Genomic DNA, 18,702 nt, shown 5'->3' on the forward strand with positions numbered 1-18,702 from the left:
GATCCAGACTGGAAGGTGCCTGGAAAGGTGAATGTGCGCTTGCCAAAGTTATAATGAACATGCAAATTTTTACAGAATCAGATATTACAGACAAAGGGGTGCTAAAGATAAACAAAAGAAGCAGCCCCCTTTCAAGTTTTGATCCCCATGTGTATATATAGATGCAATAGGTGTTCCAAGAGGGGTCCCAGATGAGTTCAAAGCTAGAGATCAAGTATCTGCCGGATTTGAATCAATATTTCCCATCATTACTGTGAATAAAAATTTGGATTGGATAAATTACATATACTACTATCAGCAAAGGTTTGTAAACTATACCAGAGATGCATTACAAGGGGTAGCAGAATAACTACAAGCAGACTCAATCATGACATTCCAGAATCGAATGGTGTTGGATATGATTCTTGCAGAGAAGGGCGGAGTGTGCCGAGTATTGACTGATCCAACCTCCTGTTGCACATACATACCAAATAATACTGGCCCCACTGGTAAGGTCACAATAGCTATAAAAAAGCTTGAAGATCTGTCAATAGAACTGAAAAATAACTCAGGTATAAATAATCCATGGGATCAATACTTTGGGTGGTTCACAAGTTGGAAACAAGGTCTCATGCAACTAGGGATTGTCATACTGATAGTAATTGTAGTAATAGGTGTAGTAGCATTATGTGTTATTCCTTGTGTGAGACAAATGCTAGAAAAGGGCTCTCTAATATGTCATTATATCAGACTACTCTACCCCAGGAGGATCGAAGCCCAGATGGGTATAAGAATTACCTAATATCATATAGAGAGAAAAAGGAGAAGAAAGGAGAGAACCATGTAGTGTGATACACTAAAGGTTCTAAGAGGGGATTTGAAAGGAATCCATGTTTTTTATATGTTAAAACGAATTCTGCTTTCTGCTCTCTGTAACCATGAATCTTATCTTTTTGGCACTACTCCCGGACAATATCCCAAATATGGAAGTTCTGCTTTTGTTGCTCTTTTTGCCTGTAGAATAGAACGTGTTAATATGATAGGTTGAATAAATAACTTACGTTGATATGCTAATAAAGAGGGTAAAACCCCCTCTATATAACCTGTGTGCATTAAAAATAAACTTCAGAGCGTTCATTCAGTACATCATTGTTGTGTCTGTTATTCCCTACTGAGTGAAGCGCTCTCCTGACGTCAGAACAAGACTCAAACCAAGCCGATAATAGGAGTTTTGTGCCAGGGGTACCAGAGGGACGTTGAGATTTCCTAACAGTAGGGTTCGCTGAACTGTTCTTTCAATCACACGTCCGGTAGCCTACCTGTTCATTTCAGCGGTGAGCTGCTCCACTGTAGAGTGTCTGTCCTCCCTCACTCACCTTCATAGCTGACGTTCACCTCTGACATCAATGGCACGTTGTGCTCCACAGTTTCCATCTCACTTATTCACAATGGTGACATTTGTCCACTCACCACACACTTTCACCACAGGAGCACAAGAACAGTTCACACTGTGCAGTTCCAAAAATATGGCCACCCTTGGCCCGAAAGCCCCAAATCATCCCTTTTTGCAGCTCAGATAAATCACCCCTTTTACCCATGACAGCAATGAGGGATATGTGTGCAGACAGCCTGGTTCAGGGAAGCAGGAATGGTGATTGGGCAGTTTAAGTTACTGGGGGGTGGGGGTTAGTAAATGGCGGGGTCTCTGCTTTAAAAGGTGGCTGTGGGTGAAGAAAGAGCACCATTTTATAGGAGAAGGCAGCGAACTAGCAGTGAACCTATTTAGTCTGCTACATCTAGCCACTTACCTTCTCCATGCTGAAGAGGAAGTGATCCTCCAGCAATTGAGGGCGACAGCGGAGTCCAGGGGTCCTGAGCGGCTCCAGGGGCAGGTGCAGAGCTTGCTGGGGGGTGCTGAGGTGGATGCCACACCGCAGAGCGGGGCGTGACAGCCGCGGAGGTCCTGGCCTCCGGCGCGCTTAAGCCAAGAGGTTACCCCAGGATCCAGCATCGGGTCAGGAGCCCCTCCGGGGACCCTCTGTGCCAGGGGGCTGGGAGACCGCATCCTCCATGGCCTTCCCGGCGTGGGAGGAATCCATCAGTGGGATGGGTATCATCTTCCCCCTCTGTAGCTACAGTCAGTGGGGAGTCAGGTCCAGGGGCGTCAGGCTTCTCTTCTGAGGAGCTGGCTTGGCATGGGAGTGGTGTTTCCAGCATTGCTGCTGCCTGTGTTCAGGCAAGAAGCAGTGATGAAGACAGGGGCCATCTTTAAAAATCCTCTGTGAACAGGCAGCACGTTGTCCGCCCTGCTCAGCCTGCCCTGAGGGATATGTGCCAGATGCTCTTCAGCGTCCCCTGCTTTTCATTTGTGGGAGGGTATTCTGCAATTTCCCAAGTTCCTGGAGTGGCAGTTTACAGCAGCGGATCTTCGTCCCAAGTGCAGTCTGCCCAGCGTCCATCAAGAGAGGTCCCTGGATCCCTTGAGAATTCGACAGCTGTGAGCAGAGAAGATGGCGGGATGATGCGACCGGATTCAGGCGTTACGGCTGCCTGGTTAACAGCGCCCAGGCAGCTTGGTGAGTACTCACTGGGTCAATTGTCGCCGGCGGGTTCGGGGGGCTGTGGGCTTTGTATCGGGGATGAGGAGTTAGGTAGAGGTTTAGGCCAGCTGTTGGGAGGCTTAGTCAGTTTGTTAGCATGGGCTGTGGTTTCGCAGCCATCACCGACACAGGCCTGGGGCGCCAGAGGGTTCAGTGGGGGTGCTGGGGCAGCGTCCGGTTTGGTACCTGGGAGTGTTGGGGGTTCTGTTGTGGCAGGGTCAGGGAGTTCTAGCGTTTCAGCGGTAAGGGAATCAGTGTCTGTACAGACGCAAGCGGGAAGTTCTGCGGAGGAGTGTCATAGGGTGTGGATGACACGGCGAGAGGTGAGGTGTATGTTTGTTTTGAGGGTCCGTTGGGGGCAGGAGGTGAGGGAGCGGGTTTGGAAAGGGGAGTATGTGGATATTTTTTCACTGCTTCCCCTTGAGCATTTTAATTTGGATAGGGCAAAGAAAGATGGGAGGAAGAAAGGAGGTGGTATCATTTGATTCCCTGGACATTTTCGAATTGGCTTCAGGCGTTTGCTATTTTTGCTAGCGTGGTGGGGGAGAAGGCGCAGAAAAATTGTTCAGCTCAGTTTTTTTTATTTAGACACTATTGGGGAGGCGAATAGGGTTAATGGGGGGCAAGCCTGGTTGCGTTATGATGAGCAATTTAGGCAACAGAAGGCATTGCGCCCAAATATCAGGATATCGCTTTATGGCTCCAGGTGACAGCACCTGTTAAGTATGGGCAGTCCTTTTGGGGAACACTGGGGGGTCAGGGCAGGCTGGTTGGTCGAGCCAGTCAAGCTTTGCTGCAGCATCAGCAAAAAGATTGTGCTTCTTGTTTATCGAAGGGGGATGCAAGTTCGGCGCTAAGTGCAAATTCAAGCACGAATGCTCCTCCTGTGGGGGAAATCATGGGGCAAGTCTGAGTTTTTTAACGGGGTAAGGCAAAGAGGGGGTCACGCCGGTGCGACTGGAAAGGATGGAACCGTTTCTAAATAGATATCCTGATCAGGAGGCGGTGTTGTTGTTGCGGGAGGGTTTTCAGTTTGTTTGCGATATCTATCCCATTTGTTCCGTTGGGTGCAGTTTTAGGAGTCAAGAATTTGCCGTCAGTGAGGGAATATCCGGGGGTGGTTGCTGATAAGCTAAAAAGGGAGGTGCAGTTGGGTAGGATGGCAGGTCCGTTTGTGGAGCCCCCCTTTTTAAATATAAGGGTATCAGCACTCGGTGTAGTACCTAAAAAAGAGCCGAATAAATTTTAGCTCATTCACCATTTATAATTCCCGTGAGGCACGTCGGTCAATGACGGTGTGGTCTATACTTCATTTGATGCGGCGGGTGAACAGCCTGTTGGATCCGTCCTGCCGCTAGTTCACGTGTGCCCCCGGACTGCCGCTCCGTCCAGATTGACTATACTGGGGGCGGGGGCGGAGTTCAGGTGGCAGCACGGCAGCGCACAGCGAGAGGCAGCCGGACCAAAAGCACAACATGCAGTACTTTTAGTCCGGCTGCCTCTCGCCATGCGCTGAAATGCTGCCGCCGGAACTCCGCCCCGCCCCTATTATAGTCAATCGGGACGGAGCGGCAGTCCAGGGGCACACGTGCACTAGTGTGAAACTAGCCTAACAGTATTATACAATGCATTGTTTACGACTGATACATTCCATCAAGATCAACAGGATCCACTGACAATCTAATGTAAATGCAGCAGTTCTACTGTTGGAGGGTAAAAAAGGACTGGACATGTGGGATTTTATCCCCCTCTGGACCAGGACAATCGTTAATTTCTAACGATAATTTGTTTTCCCTTAGTCCTAACAGCAGCACAGATGGGGTTAACTGCCCCCCGTGGACTGGTAGGACTGGCGGAATTTTTAATGAGCCCAAAGACTAAACCAATAAAAGAACTCCAGCTCCCTTAAAGGGAGGGGTTCATCCCCCAGCCCACCGTGTATATCACAAGAAAAAATACTTTAGGGCGGGAAATTTGTGTGCTGCTGTTAGGACTAAGGGAAAACAAATTATCGTTAGAAATTAACGATTCCCTTACGTCCTACCAGCAGCACAGATGGGGAGATAGCAAGAAGAATCCCCTAGGGAGGGTCCTCATGCTCGGCAGAAGTAAAGACTGTCTGCCCAAAGGCCGAGAACTCCGATATCCTAGCATCGATCCTATAATGGGAGATGAAGGTAGATTCAGAGCTCCAGGAAGCTGCCTTACAGATCAACTCTAGGGGGAGAAGATTTAATGTAGAATGGGCCCTCACAAACTCCGGAGGATCTAAGGCTTGGGAAATAAAAGCTTTCCTAATGGCTTCCTTAACCCAGCGACTAATAGTCGTTTTAGACGCTTTACGGCCTTTTGACTTACCGGCAAACAGGATAAAGAGATTTTCATCCATCCTGAACTCTTTGGATCTATCCACATAGATCTGAAGGCATCTAGCTATATCCAGTGGATGTCGGACTGGAACATCAGAGGAGGAGGCAGAGAGCAATACAGGTAGAGAGACTACCTGATTAATATTTTGAAAGGTAGAAACCTTAGGTCTAAAATAAGGTAGAAATTTTAGAAGGACCCTATCTTGTAGGAACATGGTATAAGAGTATGACGCGGAGAAAGCTTGAAGCTCCGAAACTCTTTTGGCCGAAGTTATGGCCAGAAGAAAAACCATCTTAAGTGTTTAGAATTTAAAACTTGCCTCCTCCAAGGGTTCAAAGGGGGGGGGGGATGCTAGCCCCCTAAGAACAACTGACAAATCCCATTGAGGAACGGGTTTCAGTATTGTAGGCTTCAATCTTTCCGCTCCTTTAAGGAAGCGCTTGATGAGCGGGTCCCGAGAATATGGTCTGTTAAGACAGGCCGAGATGGCAAACACTTGGACCTTCAGGGTAGAAGGGGAGAGACCTCTGTCTATCCCATCCTGAAGGAACTGTAAGATCGCTGCGAGGGCCGGATCTGCAAACGCCACCTGGTTGGAGCTACACCAAGAGGTGAAGATCCTCATAATCCGGGAGTAGGCCTTTCTGGTAGACTCTGCTCTGGAATGCGATAATGTTCTCAGGACCGACTCAGAGAGCCCTTCCACTCTGGGAAGGGACTGGTCAACCTCCAGGCTGTCAGGTTGAATCTGTGCAGATCTGGGCAGAGATGAGTGTCCCACGACACCAGGGTCTGCTCCGGGGGGAGTCTCCAATATTGTCCCCGACTCATCTGAATGAGCTGGGTAAACCAGGATCTCCTGGGCCAAAATGGTATGATGGCTATTACCGAGGCCTGATCCTGACGGATTTTCATCAATACCCTCGGGATCATGGAAAAAGGAGGGAAGATGTACGCCAGCCTGAACCTCCACGGTATTGTCAGAGCATCTATCGCCAGGGGGTTGTCCTCCCTGTATAGGGAACAGAACCTCTGTACCTTGGCGTTGAACTTGGTTGCCATGAGATCTACCTCTGGCATCCCCCACCTGAGGACTAATTGTTTGAAGATCTCCGGATGTAATGACCATTCCATGGTCGGTAGGCCGCGACTTAGGCGGTCCGCGATGACATTAAGAGAGCCTCTGATGTGAGTGGCGGATAGATGGGATAAGTTCAGCTCTGCCCACCGTAGAATTACCCCAATCTCTGAAAGAAGGGGTAAGGATCTTGTGCCTCCCTGCTTGTTTATATAAAGCACGGCAGTCATGTTGTCTGACTGGACTTTCACTGCTTTGCCCCGAATCCGAGGGGCGAAGTGAAGGAGGGCTAGCCGGATAGCACGCATCTCGTGGAGGTTTGAAGAAAGATGCCGCTCCTGAGGAGACCAGGATCCCCGAACTGGGGACCCGTCTAGATGAGCGCCCCAGCCTACAAGGGACGCGTCCGTGGTCAATATGAGCCAAGCTGGTTGGGTCATAGACTTCCCTTCTGGTAGATGGAACCACCATCTGAGGGAATTTCGGGTTTGGTTGGATAGGGAGCACAGGGAATTTAGCCCCTTGGGGCTGCCGTTCCATTTGTTTAAGACCTCCGATTGAAGGGGTCGGAGGTGCCATAAAGCCCAAGGGACTGCATCCGCAGCCGCTGACATGAGCCCCACCATCTTCATGAGGGTCCGTATGGAGACTCGTCGTGGTACGTAAAGGAACCTTGCTAGGTCCTGAATCCGCATTCTTCTTTCTGGTATCAACTGGAGGGACATCTCCAGAGAGTCGATTATGAATCCCAGATAATGGATAGAAGTCGAAGGGCTCACGTTCGACTTCGGCCAGTTGACAATCCAGCCTAGGCGGAGCAGAAAAGAAATTGCGACATGAAGATGGTGGGAAAGTAGAGGGACTGAAGGGGCTAGAAGAAGCCAGTCGTCCAGGTAAGGGACAATGGTCAGACCTTGGAGTCTCAATGCTGCCACTACCGATACTACCACCTTGGTGAAGATCAGGGGGGCAGACGAGATTCCGAAGGGAAGGGCGGCAAACTGGAAATGTTTGCACACTCCTGATATCTGGACCGCGATCCTGAGAAACTTCCGGGAGGAAGGATGGATCGGGATGTGGAGGTAAGCGTCTTTGAGGTCCAGAGTAGCCATCACATCCCCAGGGTTGAGGAGGTGGCTGACTGACCTTATGGTTTCCATGCAGAACCTGGTCCTCCTTATGAAACGATTAAGAAATCTCAAATCTATAATCATCCGAAGATCTCCCGTCTTTTTGGGTACCAGGAATATTGGAGAATAAATCCCTAGACCCTTCTCCCCTGCCGGTACCTCCTCCAGGGCTCCCTTGGAAAGGTAGTCTTGGATATAGGCTTCCAAGATCCTTTGCCTGGTTGGCAAAAAACTGCGTGTGGCAATGAATCTTCCTGGGGGGGGAGAAACAAGATCTATTAGATAGCCAGCGGCTACTATATTTTGGACCCAGGGATCTCGGATTTCCTGGGCCCATACGTGCCTGAAGAAAAAAAGATGCCCCCCCACAGGGAGGTGGGGGAGGGGTACGGGAAAAACCAGAGGCGTAACGACAGGGATAGCAGGGTTTATCCAAGAGCCTCTGAGAGGCCCATAGTCAGGAGGGCTTTGCCTCCCTGGTGGGTTTGCGGGAGCATCTAGAAAACTTTCTAGGAGGCCCCCCCCAATCTTTACGTCCAGCCTGCTGTCCTGGTCGGCCCCCGCGGGCTTGTCTACCCCTGCCTCGAAAGGGCTGTTGGGGGAGACTCTTCCCCTTTTTGTCTGAGAGACCCTCCATAATGGTGTCTAGCTCAGATCCGAATAGACGGCTAGGTTCAAAGGGGAGCCCACAGAGGTTATACTTGGACGCATTATCCGCATTCCAAGGTTTGAGCCACAGAGGTCTCCTAGCGGCAGACACTAAAGCCATAGTTTTGGCCGCCAACTTTAACTGGAGTTGGGCTGTGTCACAAAGAAAATCCATGGCTAAATTGACGGATTTAAAGGCAGTGAGGAAATCGTCGCGAGAGACACTCTGGTCAACATCCGTCTGGATCTGGTTCAGCTTGGTTCTGAGGAAGGAAGAGACCTCTGTGGCAGCAATGGAAGTCGAGGCCGAGGCTGCGGCCGCCGAGTAACTTCTTCTGAGGGTGCACTCTGCCCTCCTGTCTAGAGGGTCCTGCAGGCTAGACCCATCGTCTGCAGGGACCAGAGTGCGCCTGGACAACTTGGCAATCGCCATGTCCACCTTAGGAATGGAACCCCATGATTCCACTAAGGGTATAGCCATAGGAAACATTAATTTAAACTTCCTGGTAAGGACTGGGCCTTTCTCTGGCTTTTTCCACTTTGTGCGCATCACAGAGAGAAGGGTCTCATCTGCCCTAAAGACCCGCTGGGTCCGGCAGGCGGGATCGGAAGACTCCCCTACGTCAACATCATGGTCCCCCGACCTAATGGACTTTAGAAGCTTCTGGGTCTTTTCCGGTGGAAAGAAGCCAGAAGTCGATTCTTCCTCACCCGAGGAAGATGACCAGACAGAAAGGGGCATAGGCCTATCGGTGGGGGCGGCCACCTCCATAGGCGTTTGGGAGGGAACGGGTAGTCTCTCGTTAAGGAGACTTACGACCCCCTTAATGGAGTCGTCAACATAAGTCTTAGCCCACTGGTACATGTCCTGCATTGAAGGCTCTGTAGCAGTGGCGGAACGACAGCTGTTGCATCTAGAAAACGGGCAGCTGTCATCAAGAGGCGTATTGCAGCAAGCCAGGTGTCTCCTCTTGGTGGCTGATTTCCGTGGCTGATCGGGCTCTCTGGGAGAGGCCATAGCTGAAAAGGAACAAAAGGAGAAGAATTTAAAACATCTTAAGAACGGAAATAAGGGAAATCCCTCCATGATTTTAGGGCACGAACCAGAGTACAAAGATAGCTGAACAGCAAAAAAACGGTCTGAAATAGCAATATCTCACAAATGGCAGGAGACTTTGGAGCTAGCTTGTAAAGCAGCGCAGTCAGAGACCGACTGAGGGAATCAGGGAGCTTAAATAGAGTAGCTCCGCCCAGGGGAGTGGAGAAGTCCAAGCTAAACCTCCCCCTCGATACTGCTATCCAAACTGTCTTCCCTTCACAAAAAAAGGGGGAAAAAAGGCCTATGCCTAAGTGAGAGTGCCCCCACACATCCACCTATTCCCCCCTGGAAAGAAAAAAGCGGCCGGAAAAGACCGGCCCGCTGCCGGCCGGGGAACCGGAAGTGACGCCGCGGCTAGACCCGCGTCACTTCCGGTCATGGCGGCGCCCATGCCAAACTTTACAGCGGAGCGCCGCCGAGCTATCGCAGGGGGAATGACGGAGGGGGCAGCTGCAAGCGTATGGAAAAAACCACCGCTCAATGGGCGCAAAATGTAAGCGCACTAAGATAAAAGGGACTAAGGGAGACCCCAGGTCAGCACAATAAACGTCCCAAACTCCCCACTTAAAAATAAAAAAGGGAGAGAGAAAACTCGCCAGTCCACCTGTCCAAAGGACAGAAAAAACCACGGTGGGCTGGGGGATAAACCCCTCCCTTTAAGGGAGCTGGAGTTCTTTTATTGGTTTAGTCTTTGGGCTCATTAAAAATTCCGCCGGTCCTACCAGTCCACGGGGGGCAGTTAACCCCATCTGTGCTGCTGGTAGGACGTAAGGGAATGTTTGTTTTTTCTTCTCTGTCTTCCAAGAGCCATAGCTTTCTTCAGTTTCTATTCACTTAGCCATATGAGGACTGCTCGTATGCGGGTTATATTTTCTTTAATGACACCTTTTATTTTACCATATCTTGTATTGAAAAGTGGAAAAGATTTCTTTGTGTGGTGAAATTGGAAAAAAATTTAGTTCCACCGTGGTTTTCTGGGTTTTACAGAATTTACTGTGCACTAAAAATGACATGATGACTTTATCAAGCAGTATGTTTTACCACTTTTAAAAATATAAACCTTTGAAAAAAAAATTGTATCGCCATACAGATTTTTATATTTCCATCTCTATACTGTAGCTATGTGGAGGAATTTTTTTTTTTAGAAACTGTCGTTTTATTGGTACCATTTTGGAGTGCAAATAACTTTTTGATCAATTTTTTATTACATCTTTCTCAGTGGACAGGGTGACGAAAAAAATGGCAAATTGACAAGTCAGATTTTTTTGTTCACCGTCCATGATACTTTTATATTTTAATAGTTTGGGCATTTTGCGATGTGATGGTACCAATTAAGCTTTTTTTGTTTAATTATTTACTTATTTTACATGTAATATTGCATTGGTATAGGGGGTGATTAGAATTTGTAATACTTTTTAAGACTATTTTTAAAAACATTTATTTACTTTTTTAACTTTCTTTTTCCAGAGATCTCCACATTCATTGCTCTGCTAGATTTAAAGCAAGCTGAAAGCTCAAGGGGAGTGTCTTTCCTGCTGTAGCTCAGTAGCTCAGGGGGCGTGTCTAAGCTCTCCCTATCACAGCTCAGGAGGCAGTTGAAGGATGAAACTGAGCATGTGCGGCCATTTCAGTGAGCCGGACAAAGAAATAAGAAAAAAGCAAACAGCAAGTGGCGCCATACAGATCCTTTTTTTTTTTATAACTCAGTGGCTATACAAAATTTAAACATACAATTACAAAAGTATTTAGATCCAGGTGCTAAGTACATAGTTGACACATTATTTTATCTTGCTTAAGAATATAAAGAGGCATACTCTTTGAAAATGGAAAGAATATGAGAAAAATAATATTACAACTCTTCCCTTCCCCCAGGCCATGGAATAACTAGGAACTTAATTTTTACCCTATTTCAAGGTAATTATTTTCTTTATGGACAACTTTACCTCCTCATTCCTTAGGCTGTACATAATTGGATTTAACATGGGGGTCACTGCCGAGAACAGCGTTGATAAAACCAAGTCCTGTTCCTCTAGCTGTTCTGATGGAGGCTTTAGGTACATGCACATACCGGCCCCGTAGAACATACCCAAGACAGTAAGGTGTGAGGTGCAAGTGGAGAAGGCTTTCTTCTGACCCGTTGTGGAAGAAATGCTCAGAACAAGAGATATTATTTTGATGTATGATATTAAACTAAGAAGAAATAAGATGAGCCCAATTATGACCTCCGCAACGATGATGAGATGAAGTTTAGTGCTGTTGCAAAGAATTCTGTCGAAAGCCTTGAGCTCACAGAAGAACTGTTGTATTTTATTAGAATGGCATATATTCATCTGATAAATGGTCAGAGTAAGAAACAAGCTATCAACAGCAGTTGAAATCCATATACTCACAAGAACCAACATATAATTCCTCCTGTTCATAATCATATGATAATATAAGGGTTTACAGATGGCCACATATCGGTCATAGGCCATAAAAGACAGAAGCATGTCCTCCGTACAAGCAGCAAATGTGTACAAACACATTTGGGCGAAGCATTCTACAAAGGATATTGAGTTGTTTCCGGTGAGTAAGATGTCCATCAGTTTCGGCAGAGTCGATGACGTGAAAATAATGTCCACAGAAGATGAGTTGGTTAGAAAGATGTACATGGGCTTATGTAGTGACACATCAGTGATGACAGTTATGATTATTATGATGTTACCTAGTAATCCGATCAAGTAGATGAAGAAAAATAGAGCAAAAAAAACAGGACGGTTCTTTTCTAAGTAGTAGAAAGCCACAATCTCAAAATTCTCAATACTTGTTTGGTTCTCCATCAATTTCCTGATGACTTTCTTTGGATTTAGGGCCATGCACATTTCTGATGTATTTTATATAATCAAAAAATGATCTCCAAAAAAAAAAAAAAGCCTAAGGGTACTTTCACACTAGCGTTGTTAGATTCCGGTTCCGGAAATCCGATATCATTTGTTTCTGGATCCAGGTCCGTCTGACAAATGCATTGAAATACCGGATCCGTCTCTCTGGTCTCATCCGGAAAAAACGGTCCAGGTATTTACTTATTTTTACATTTTTAAAGGTCTGCGCATGAACACTTGGTACCAGATCCGGCATTAATACATTTCAATGGAAATTAATGCCGGATCCGGCAAGTGTTCCAGAATTTTGGCGGGAGAAAATACTGCAGCATGCTGCGGTATTTTCTCCGGCCAAATACCGTAAAAGGGACGGAACGGAAGATATCCTGACGCATACTGAATGGATTGCTTTCCACTCAGAATGCATTAGGACAAAACTGCTGCGTTTTTTTCCCGGTATTGAGACCCTATGACGGAACTCAATACTAGAAAACTTTAACGCTAGTGTGAGCTAAAATGTGAAAAAAAAATTTTTTTTAAACTTTGCAGTTTTTCCTCAAATAAAACAAATAAAATGTTGCAAACATTATTTTTAGTAGTATGGGAAAATCCAGCTCAAGAGTGGTGGAAAAAATTTGTAGCTTTATTGCGGCATAAAATCTTCGACAAAAACAGGAATTGTTCGGTTACGCGTTTCAGACCACAAACAAATATCGGTCCTTCCTCATGACATATCGAACTAGTAATGGGATCGCACCATATGAGCAGCTCACACAGCTGGCATGCAATCAATCGATCACATGATAGTGAGGAGCTGTACACATGGTGCAATCACATATGTCCAATCACTTTAAACATACACAGAGAGGCTTAAAATCACATGTACTGACCAAAACATCTACACAGATATGTAGTCAATGCATATATAAAAGAACAATGGCAAAACAAAAAAAATAATAATAGTGAAACATCTGAACACAAAAGGGAGAAAAGGAAGACTCTCCTAGTAGTGTAGAATTAAATCATGATTTAAGGCCAGTCACTAACAGGTTAAATAATAATAATAATATATATATATATATATATATATATAAATATATATATATATTATGAGACAGTGACAGGTCTCACGCAGCTTAGAGGAAAGGAAGGGGTGGATAGTGCGGTCCACACCCCTATTCCACCACAGGTGAGGCAAGCTGGAGATAATAAGGGCTGGCATAAAGCACCTCCCAGGGTGTCAGCAAGGGGGAAGTGTTGTCTTGGGACAGAGACTGTGACAGAGGCCTGGAGGCTCTGTGAGTGTGGTCTCAGCCCAGCAAGGCTGAGGGGCCACGAGGCTGGGTGGTAGCCTGGAGTTGGGGGACGTAGCGACGCCTGGGAGGGTCGCACGGCCATAGTCAGGCAGACTACTGAGCCCAAATCCCCCACAAGAAACAGTGAACTGGAGTTTGTCAGGATGGCCGAGTGGTCTAAGGCGCCAGACTCAAGTGGGACATTGGCTGACAAAGCCGCATGAGTTCACAAGGTGTGAACTCTGACCTAGGTGAGTCAGGAAACTTTGTGTTTAGTTAGAGCCTGGACGGGCGAGTGTTTATTATTTTGTCATTTTTTTGTTGCTGGTGTTGCACAATAAATGCAATGTTTGGACATTATATACGTGTCTGGTGAAGTAACCTGTGAGAATGACCCCCGGAGAAGAGCTAAACCCCCACAATATACACAGCATGTTTGGCACTTCTATTTGTGGCAGTATGTAGATGTTGGTGCCATTGATGTAGTTAAGACCCTGTTCACGCATATGTACTTTAGCTTAGGTTACTGATAAAATTAAGACCTTCAACACTAACAGCACAAATCACAGGATTTTTGCTTGTTTGATCTGCTTTTTTTGCTGTGAGAAAATCCAGTCATGTAAGTTCTCGAAGTGCTTCCTATGTGTAAAAATATATTTCAGTCTTACTATTGAAAATAAAAAATTGTCATCTCATTAAAGGTTATGAACATCTTTAGGGCAATCTTTTTTTATTGCATCTTACTTATTTTGGGCTGAAAATTATTTTTCAGTTGGTCTTTTTTTAAATGTTAAACAATTTTTGAGATACAAGGGTAAAAATAATCAGACTATATACAGACTATCCCTCCTGAGTTCCGTCATGTGAAGCCTAATCTCTGATCTCCTGACCTTACAAGAATGTTTGAGAGGTCAGGAGACCAGAGCTAAGAGTCTACATGAGTTGTCAGCTAAAGGAACAGTCTGATTTTTAACCACTGAACATTTTTAATAAAGACCAAATTAAAAAAATTATATTTAGCCCAAAATGACTAAAATGCAATCATAACAAAATTGCCCAGATGGTGTCCATAGCCTTTAAGTGTACAGCCAGACGGTCAGATTTGGAAGCCAAAACCAGGAGTGAATTTAAAAAAAGAGGAGGTTGTATCTGTCCTTCATACTTTCTCTTCTTTTATGTTCTCCTGATTTTGGCTTCCAAAATTGCATCAAGAAACATGACCGTGTGGCCGTACCTTAAGTGTGATTGAAAATATGGATCATTTACCTTGAGCCTAAAGATGAGCACCATGAAGATTTAGTAAAGCTCTCTCAGCATATTTTATATCTTCTCCTTCATACACCTCTGGGATACTCACACCTAGGACATGCAGTGAAGAAGGTTGATAGTTCATTATGGTAAAATGGCCCCCCTGATGATCCTAATTAGAGCTCTTTTTTATTTGTTTCCATTTGTACATTAGTAATGATCAGATATGAGTGAATCAATTATTTTTTGTCTTAATCAGGTGGGTCTTGAATTTGCATGAAATGTGCATGTTTAAAAAAATAAAATACACTGCCTGCCCAAAAAAAAGTGGCCACTTGGATTTAACTAAGCAAATGAGCCTCCTATTGGATAATTACTGCATGGGCGATTATCTGTCAGCTGGCAATTAGTCATTTAACCCCAACTGGTGCAATGAGTTTCTTCTCATTTCTTAAACAACCATGTCGAAAGACACATCTCATGGTCGTGGAAAAGATGTTAGTCTTTTTGAGAAGGGTCAAATCATTGGCATGCATCAAGCAGAGAAAACATTCTAAGGAGATTGCAGAAACTACTAAAATTAGGTTAAGAACTGTCCAACGCATTATTAAAAACTGGAAGGATAGTGGGGACCCATCGTATTCGAGGGAGAAATGTGACAGGAAAAAAATCCTGAATGATCGTGATTGGCGATCACTTAAACGTTTGGTGAAATCAAATCAGAGAAAAACAACAGTAGAACTCAGGGCTATGTTTAATAGTGAAAGTAAGAGCATTTCCACACGCACTATGCAAAGGGAACGGTACTGAACAGCTGTGTAGCCATAAGAAAGTCACTAATCAGTGAGGCAAACCAGAAAAAAAGGCTTCAATTTGCTAGGGAGCATAAAGATTGGACTCTGGAGCAATGGAAGAAGGTCATGTGGTCTGATGAGTCCAGATTTACCCTGTTCCAAAGTGATGGGCGCATCAGAGTAAGAAGAGAGGCAAATGAAGTGATGCCCCCCATCATGCCTAGTGACTGAAGTCACTTTGCGAGGCTTACATAATAGAAACCACCCAAAAATGACCCCATTCTATAAACTACACCCTTCAAGGTATTCAAAACTGATTTTACAAACTTCGTTAACGCTTTAGGTGTTGCACAAGAGTTATTGAGGGGAAATTTGAGAATTTCATTTTTTTGCCTAATTTTCCATTTTAACCCATTTTTTCCACTAACAAAGCAAGGGTTAACAGCCAAACAAGACTGTAACTTTTTTTTTTCAACTTTATTCTTTTCTTTCTTAAAACATATAATCTTTCATCACATCCATAACATAATGCAACATATTCTATATTACTACTACAACAAATATTATAGGTTATCCCCCAAGCACCCACCCACCACCCCAGGGGAGAGAGGGGGAGAGAGAGGAAGGGAAAGAAAAAAAACAAAACAAAACAAAAAAAGGAACGCTCCACCTAGTATGGCCATTTGTTCCAAATCTCATCAAATCCCACAGAATTTTTAGTATAGCACCCAGAAACCCGTTGGATTTTAATAAGATTTTCTACTGCTACACGCCACTGTCTCACTGTAGGCGGCTCTTCTTTTATCCATTTCCTAAGTATAAGAAGTCTGGCTTGAAATAATACTTTACCCAAAACCAGTCGTACTTCCTTCTTTAATTTCAAATGTTCAGTTGCTCCCAATATACATACTACTGGATCTTCAATCACCTGAACATCCAGGAATACCGATACAATCTCTGCAATCTCCTTCCAGTATCTGAAAAGTCTGGGGCATCTCCAAAAACAATGAATTAAATCTGCATCCCTTTCCCTACATTTTGGGCAATTGTCTAACATTCTGACCCCCATTTTTTTTAACATCTTGGGAGATCGATGTAATCTATGTACTATAAAGAACTGTGATATTTTGTGTGAACCCCTATCCAACACCGTTGGATAGTTTCTAAGGGCATCTTTCCATTTCTCATCGGAAAAAAAAAGGTTGGAGTTCTTCTTCCCATTTTTTTTGGCTAGTATTGTAATCCGTTCTTTCTTTCCTTCCATCAATATCCCATATCTTTTTTTTGTTATACCACTTTTTTCTCCACTATCAGTAAATTTATATATTCGATCTGATTGTTCCTTTCTGTATTTATCTAAATTTACCCCTATCCTTAAAGCGTTCCTAAACTGGAAGTATTTATAAGTATCCTTTTGGGGGATCCCAAACTCCCTAACCAGTGTATTAAAATCCTTCAATTTATCATCTTCAAATACTTGAGCTAAGTATTTTATCCCCTTTTTTTCCCAGTCAATATAACTCCTAATCGTTTGAAGTTCCTTCAAGTTTAAATTTTTCCAAATAGGTGTAAATAGAAGAAAACCTTTTATCCCAAGTAATTTTTTAATCTGCCCCCAAATGTGATCCATTATATTCAATATTCTATTTCCTGTATTATTTTTATCAAGTATACCCGATTCCATTATCTCTAAGTGATTGAGTTCGCCTCCCCAGCCCATTTTATTTAATTCCTGTCTTCCCACTAAACTATTCAAACTATCTCTTATCTGACTATATTGTGTTATCAAGTAATATATAAACCAGTTAGGAACCGCCAACCCACCCTCTCTCACTGGGAGCTGAAGCACTTATTTTTTTATCCTGGGGATAGAACCTTTCCATATGAATTCCTCCATTAGGCGATCGAATAATCTAAATATCTTCTGCGGTAGTCTTATTGGGGTATTTTGTAGCACATAAAGTACCTTTGGTAAAAAAAAAACATTTTTATTAAATTTACCCGACCTTGAATAGAGAGTGGCAGTCTTTTCCAAATATGTATAAGACTGTATCTTTATTGCCCTGACTCTGCCGTTTACAGAAACACCCCATATGTAGCCGTAAACTACTGTACGGCCACACAGCGGGGCGTAGAGTGAAAGGTGCGCCGTTTGGTATTTGGAAGGCAGATTTTGCTGGACAGTTTTTTTTTACACCATGTCCCCTTTGAAGCCCCCCTGATGCACCCCTAGAGTAGAAACTCCATAAAAGTTTCCCACCTAAGAAACTACACCCCTCAAGGTATTCAAAACTGATTTTACAAACTTTGTTAACCCTTTAGGTGTTCCACAAGCTTTAATGAAATATAGAGATACAATTTCAAAATTTCACTTTTTTGGCAGATTTTCCATTTTAATATTTTTTTTCCAGTTACAAAGCAAGGGTTAACAGCCAAACAAAACTCAATATTTATGGCTCTGATTCTGTAGTTTACAGAAACACCCGATATGTGGTCGTAAACCACTGTACGGGCACACTGCAGGGTGCAGAGGGAAAGGAATGCCATACGGTTTTGGAAGGCAGATTTTGCTGGACCGTGTTATTTGACACAATGTCCCATTTGAAGCCCCCCTGATGCACCCCTAGAGTAGAAACTCCCAAAAATTTTAGAAACTACAGGATAGGGTGGCAGTATTGTTGGTACTAGTTTAGGGTACATATGATTTTTGGTTGCTCTATATTGTACTTTTTGTGAGGCAAGGTAACAAGAAATAGCTGTTTTGGCACCGTTTTTATTTTTTGTTATTTTAAACATTCATCTGACAGGTTAGATCATGTAATATTTTTATAGAGCAGGTTATTACGGATGCGGCGATACCTAATATGTATACTTTTTTTATTTATGTAAGTTTTATACAATAATTTCATGTTTGAAACAAAAAAAATCTATTTTAACTGGGAATTTTATGCGTTTTAAAAATTGTCTTTTAAGAGAGTTGTCTTGTAAGTACGGACAAATAAAAAGTTTTAAATAAATATATGCAGAGCTTCACTATTGCAGAAGCCATTCTTGTCCACAGAAAATTTACAGGAATCTGAAGAAAAGGAATACAGATTTGTCCGAGACATACATCATTTTAGTCCGTCTGGGGATCTAACCAGATTGCATAGAAACGTGGCTGTTCTGACAGAATAAGAACAATCTACCACGGAGGGATTGCATTCACGCCCTGTTTTTTTCGCATTGTGTGAGTATAATCAGTGCAATGCAGGCTACTTTTACATACGGACTCACTCTATTATAATTCCATTGGTTGCAGGATATCTATTTGAGGGATATTTGCAGCCCTCGGCTCTCTCTGTAAACGAGGAAGTAAGAAGGATTAAGAACTTGCACACTGACCTGGACCAGAAGCGCGGTCCGAACCCCATATATTGTACCTGTCTATTACGTGATTGAACCCACATCATTTTTCGGACCTGCTGCATAGCATTATTGCGGACTGGTGATATATTTATTCCCCGATGGGAGAGGGAGGGAGCCCCCTCTTACTGTCTTACTGTTAACCTTTTCCATACCGCGGTCCGTATGGAAAGTGTTAAACGGCTGACATCTCAT

At 44.3% G+C, this 18,702-nt stretch overlaps 1 protein-coding gene across 1 annotated transcript; it reads right to left on the minus strand.

Annotated features, from left to right (window-relative positions):
- Positions 1–10,808: 10,808 nt before the first annotated feature.
- LOC122925635 (olfactory receptor 1G1-like) lies at positions 10,809–11,765 on the minus strand. Its single transcript, XM_044276982.1, has one exon. The coding sequence runs from the start codon at positions 11,763–11,765 to the stop codon at positions 10,809–10,811; it is 957 nt and encodes a 318-aa protein (XP_044132917.1).
- Positions 11,766–18,702: the final 6,937 nt, after the last annotated feature.

Source organism: Bufo gargarizans, chromosome 2 (assembly GCF_014858855.1).
Source record: "Bufo gargarizans isolate SCDJY-AF-19 chromosome 2, ASM1485885v1, whole genome shotgun sequence".
Lineage (NCBI taxonomy): Eukaryota > Metazoa > Chordata > Amphibia > Anura > Bufonidae > Bufo > Bufo gargarizans.

What these genes read in the sequence shown, in the direction of transcription:
- LOC122925635 (XM_044276982.1), bottom strand. Translation starts at nt 11,765, where the DNA reads ATGTGCATGGCCCTAAATCCAAAGAAAGTCATCAGGAAATTGATGGAG.